At 35.1% G+C, this 6,088-nt stretch overlaps 3 gene segments (V, D, J or C); all 3 read left to right on the forward strand.

Annotated features, from left to right (window-relative positions):
• The first annotated feature begins 734 nt into the window (after positions 1-734).
• On the forward strand, positions 735-1,182 carry LOC103469179 (Ig heavy chain V region 914-like). The segment is given in 2 exon segments: positions 735-780; positions 869-1,182. Coding segments are annotated over 2 exon segments (360 nt in total).
• Positions 1,183-3,532: 2,350 nt separating this feature from the next.
• Positions 3,533-3,991, forward strand: LOC103469180 (Ig heavy chain V region 914-like). The segment is given in 2 exon segments: positions 3,533-3,578; positions 3,678-3,991. Coding segments are annotated over 2 exon segments (360 nt in total).
• A 1,090-nt stretch (positions 3,992-5,081) lies between these two features.
• Positions 5,082-5,525, forward strand: LOC103469181 (Ig heavy chain V region 6.96-like). The segment is given in 2 exon segments: positions 5,082-5,130; positions 5,212-5,525. Coding segments are annotated over 2 exon segments (363 nt in total).
• Positions 5,526-6,088: the final 563 nt, after the last annotated feature.

Raw genomic sequence — 6,088 nt, forward strand, 5'->3', positions numbered from 1 at the left:
TTTAAGATATTACTGTCTTTAAGCAATATATTTAACAATATCTTTAAAATATATTGCTAAATATATTGGTATTAAATGAAGATCAAAACTTTATATTAAAAACCTAAATGCATAGTTTTTTTTATAAGTATAATATTTTTAAATGGAATGACATTTTCTTAATTTACTCYTCAGTAGATAAATATTAAAACATGTACACATATAAAAAGGCAGATGTGACATTTATAATATTCCTCTGTTTCATATGTCAACTGGGGACATGTTCATTAGTTATTCTGACATCTGCCATAGCAGACTAAACTATCTAAAATAAGAAAACATTGTCTTTCAAAAATAATTACTCAAGTAGCATTGATCAAACATGCATACAATCCAGCATCCTAAACAAGGGAAACTCAAGTCTTGAGATGAGTTTTCCAATAATAACAAACTTTATTTTAAATCTCTTACATCTCTCACATTTTTGGTCTGACTGCTGATTAACACTGACATCTTTCAGTGAGARAAAACATCAGCAGAATAATCTCAATTGACTACTTTAGGGTGAAAAAAAAGAGAGTCGTGAAACTGTATGAGCTACAGCAAATCCAGTCAAAGAATGAGTTTCACATACAAATCTATGTGTTATTTATTCTCCCTCCCTGTCAGGAGGAGTCAATGCAAAACTTTAAACCCAGCCATATATGTGCGACTTTAAAAACGCTGTCAGAGACAAAAGAGCACACTGGACCAGGATGGACCACAAATCAGGAATGTTTCTCTTTATCATCTGCTTTATGGGTATGGAAATGCAGACAGAGATTTATTCTGTATATCAGAAACTGTTTTCTAACAAAAAACTTTACTTCATGCCTCCATTGTTTAACAGGTGTTGATGGCCAGACTCTGACAGAATCAGATCCAGTGAATAAAAGACCTGGAGAATCCCACAAACTGAGCTGCACRGCCTCTGGATTCACATTTAGCAACCACTGGATGGCCTGGATAAGACAGAGTCCGGGGAAAGGACYGGAGTGGCTCGCTGATATCAGGGGKGATGGTGGCAGCACATATCACTCACAGTCAGTTCGAGGCCGGTTTACCATCTCCAGAGACAACAGCAGGCAGCAGCTGTATCTGCAGATGAACAGCCTGAGAACAGAAGATTCTGCTGTTTATTTCTGCGCTCGAGAGACACAGTGACTGAAGTCGTTGCAGCAGSTGTACAAAAACCTCAAGTCCCCTGAGCTTTTTTCCCTTTGTGACACTGTCTTCCCCCATGAGACTGACAACGATATAATAGCTGCATGGAAATAGTTATACTAAGATAAGGAGAGGAATAAACATAATGTAAAATGTTTTAAGGGATGTAAATGTAATCTAATGCCAACAAACCCATGTGGATCTGAGATGTTGGTTTAAATGTGGAGACTTTTGGTGGAAAAGRAAAACTTTTGGTGCTTCAAAAAGCATGGAGATCATCATAAAATATATGTTCTCCATAAAACAGTTTTTCATAATAAGCAGCTTTATTTTTTAGGAAAAACAAAACTATGTTCAATTTAATCTCTTTTGTACAGACATGAATTAAGAGATAGAGTCAGTTTATGCCAGTCTTATTTAGTACTTAATATGTTTGTGTTGCTGTGCAGTAAATGTAATGAAATCCAAAYGAAACACAAAACATTTAAAGATTTTCTCACCTCAACACTGAAGGAAATGAACAGCAACGTACAGTGGCTTTTTAAGCTAATAACCACTTTTCTGTTGTGAGCACAGCCATGCGTTAAGYATTCAATCAAAAATCACACAAAACAATGTAAAAAGCTGAATGGATTGTTTCAAACATTTTAGCAGAGAGCTTTAATAATGACTATTATTATTTTTATTTATATCTTTCTGTTTTTGTTTTCTCCAAGGTAAAATGTKACATTATATCGGTGCATCTTAACCACTGACTGACATTTATAAACATTTATTCACATTTTCTGTGGAGTTTTAAAAAAGAAAAAAAGAACGTAATTTAACTTCTCAATTCCCCTAAACACCTCTTTTAAAAATCTGTGGTTTCAAAATTTGATCTACTTCTGATTGTTTACAGCCTATAACCTTTTAAAGCACCTATTGCCACATTGTACCCCTGATCAATGCATATGCATGTCTGAGGAATAATGGGAACAAAAGTGTACATGAATACCAATAATTATTATCAAATGAATCAACAGTTTTATACGTCTATATAATAGTCAGGATTATTTTGAATTCAATACGATGAACATGTTCATTCTTCTGCTGCTTGCTCTGCCTCTGCCTTGWGAGTTCTTCCACTTTCTAAATTTTCTTTCACCAAACAATATTTACATTTTCTTTCTCTTTYGTAAAACTGAAGAAGATCCTAAAGAACATCCTCTAGACTAGAATATCCTCAATTTCACAAGTGTAATTCCTTGTGCTTCCGTAATCCTGCCAGGTTCTACAGGTCAGAGAATGGAGTCCATTCCCTCCAGTGCAGTGATGAAAAGACTCTGAGTCTCTCCTGCAGAGGATCCGGCTTCTCATTTGAGTCCTATGATGTGGACTGGATCAGACAGCCTGTGGGAAAATCACTGGAATGRATGGGACGTATTTATTATAATGCAAGAGGAACCGACTATTTGAGCACTTTACAAAGTCAAATACAAATCACCAGAGACAACAGCAACAGCATGATRAACCTGAGACTGTCTAGTCTAAGGCCAGAGGACTCAGCTGTGTATTACTGTGGTGAAAGCAGGTGGAGAGGCTGGACAAGAGAAAGTTTTCTCTGACAGTAGAATGACTCAGTAGTGCATTAATAGAAAACATTATAATTGGTAATTTACTTTTCAAGAAGTGATGAATATTTTCAACAAATATAATCTGTGTTTTCTCATATTTGTTTTGTGTTGGAGATGTGCCTAAATAATTTTATTTGGTGCTTATTGTATTTGTGTTCAGCTTATCAGTCAATGGTTTATATCTTCTCAGATTTTTGGTCAGGCTGACTATTTATTGGTATTCACACATATTTCCTGTTTTGAAACAGCATCTCTTTGGAAGCAATGGCATTTCTTTACTGTATGTCACCCAAATTTATTGTATGAAACAAAAAATTAGYTCAATAAATAAATCTGTTCATGATCCTCTCTATGTTTGGTTTTTAATACCAGTGGTTATTGTTAATTTCTGTTCACACATCCGTTTAATTTATTTATTTATTTTTTTGGTCTTAAGAAAATAATCTGGTTGTAATATAACATGCACTGTTTTCAGATAAATAAATATAGGATTTTCACTGATTTTGTTTAAAGAATAGCATTCAAATCTCTAATAATTTACATTAAAAAAAACAAGAAGTTTTAATTAAGGTAGATTCTGAAGTAAAACCACGTGAAAATTACAAAACTAAACAAATAAGTTGCTTAGTGTTTGTCCAATCAGGAGGAGCCCTACAATGCAGGATGTCATCCACAGCTACTGCATATATTTGACTTTAGGTGGGCTGACTAGGAACAACAGGAACCTGTTTATCAGAATGGACTACAGGACAGGGCTGCTGCTTTTAACTATCTGCTTTGCAGGTGAAATATTCAAGCTTTTTTCCCACATTTTCTCAGTTTAGATCAATTTTCAGTTTGTACATGCAGATAGTTTTTCAAACTTTTWTCTTCTCCTTGCAGGTGTTGATAATCAGACTCTGACAGAATCTGATCCAGCTGTTAAACGACSTGGAGACTCACACAAACTGACCTGTACAGGATCTGGATTCACATTCAGCAGCTACTTGATGGCTTGGGTCAGACAGGCTCCTGGGAAAGGACCAGAGTGGGTCGCTCAAATCAGTAGTGGTGGTAGTGGCAAGTACTACTCACAGTCAGTCCAGGGCCGGTTCACCATCTCCAGAGACAACAGCAAACAGCAGCTGTATCTGCAGATGAGCAGCCTGAGAACAGAAGATTCTGCTGTTTATTTCTGCGCTCGAGAGGCACAGTGACTGAAGTCAGTTCAGCAGCTGTACAAAAACCTCAATGTTTTCAAAGTTTGAGAGGAAAAATAATAACTGCAGTCTTATCACTTTGAAATAATATGTTTTCAACACCCTTAAAAATAAGTTTTTACATTTTCATTCTTGAGGAACAATTAGGCATGTAGCCATTTCTGAGGGTGGTACGCCTAACTATCTGCTGAGGAATTAAATTGTGACTTTTAGAGAATTTTGCTTTCTTCAAATTCTCATATTAAAGATAATAAACTCATGTACTCCCAGTCCTGATCTCTGTAGAACGATGCCGTCTTTCTTTAAGTCTGTGGAGTAATGGGGTAAAGGATAAGACCGCTGCTTTTATCATTCTTTAAACAAGAAAACATTTTGTTTGGCTTAAGCTTATGGCCCAGTTTATGCATTGATGTAGGTATTTATGGACAGATATAACACTGTAATAGTTTTTTTTTTTTTTTTTACAACAAATGTATCATTTAAACATTACAACAACTTAGACGGTGAAGAATCTATATGCTTCTAATTTAACTTAATATTGCATGTTTATTTAATATTCAAATTTCATTAGGATTGGCTGCTTATTAAGCTTATTTATTGTTACTGATACTGGTAATCAAATATGAACACAACTGAACAAGTGGTTTTCATAAGAGTTTTCAAATAATTCTGAAAAAGCTAGTTGAGAGTTGACACTTTAAAAGGTAAATTTATAAACCTAATACAACAAACCTCTTTTTTACAACATGTTTTAAAGTATATGTAAATATCAAACTTTTGTTATATTATATATATTATATATTTTTCTTTAATTTGCCAGCCAKATAATTTTCTTTCATTTTTTCTTGTAGTTATCAGCATAATTAATAAAGTTTCAATGGCTAGATTTCAGAMGGATAATGATTCATTCAGTTAAAATAGAAAACTKTCAAAATGCATGAAATGGTATTAATAAGGACTATGGTATTAATAGTCCAGTCCAAGTTTGTGTTCCTCCCTCTGTTGCAGGAGGAGTCAATGCAAAACTTCAGTCACTTCCAGCCATGAATATATGACGATCGTCAGACAGCAATTAGCACACTGGATCATGATGGACTACAGTTCAGCACTGCTCCTTTTAGTCATCTCTCTGATGGGTGTGAAATGCTAACAGAACTTAATCTGTCTTTAGTCAATGATCACCAAACTAAAACTGTGCTTTATTTGTTGTTTTATAGGTGTTGATGGTCAGACTCTGACAGAGTCTGAACCAGCAGTAAAAAGACCAGGAGAATCTCACAAACTGACCTGCACAGCCTCTGGATTCACATTCAGTGACCRCTGGATGGTCTGGGTCAGACAGGMTCCTGGAAAAGGGCTGGAGTGGCTTGCTTTAATCCACCCAGGCGGTGGCAGCACATACTAYTCTCAGTCAGTTCAAGGCCGCTTCACCATCTCCAGAGACAACRGCAAACAGCAGCTGTATCTGCAGATGARCAGCCTGAGAACAGAAGATTCTGCTGTTTATTTCTGCGCTCGAGAGKCACAGTGACTGAAGTCAGTTCAGCAGCTGTACAAAAACCTCAATGYYTTCAAAGTTATCTGGACAGAGTTTCTTAATATAGTGTAAGACTGTAAATATGAACAATCTGACACTGAGATAAAGGGAAGAAGAAGCATAATAGGCTTGTGTTTGATCATATCTGTTCTAAATGCAAGAGGATCCATTTTGTTTATATGTAAGGTGTATGTGAGAGAAATTAGGTCAATAAATGTTTTCCATTATTACAAAAAWGTTTGAGCACAAGTAACTTCTTGTTCATAATATAATTTTGATGTTTTATTTGAATCGCTTTCACAATATTAACCAACCCAGAAAGTTATAAAAGAATTCTGACCTGAGGTTTATTGTTATCCAACAAAATGAAAATTGGAAAAGAAAATCTCACTGTTTTCTTAAAGCAATGAAGCGGAATTAATAAACAACCAAAACATAATGTTGATAAAATAATCTGTATCTGGTACTCCCTTCACCTTTTTTAAATAACAGTCACACATCTTTTATTCATGGAGTTGGTTATTTAATCTGCAAAATATCCATCCATCCATCCATCC

This window comes from Poecilia reticulata, linkage group LG8, assembly GCF_000633615.1.
Source record: "Poecilia reticulata strain Guanapo linkage group LG8, Guppy_female_1.0+MT, whole genome shotgun sequence".
Classification (NCBI taxonomy): Eukaryota; Metazoa; Chordata; class Actinopteri; order Cyprinodontiformes; family Poeciliidae; genus Poecilia; species Poecilia reticulata.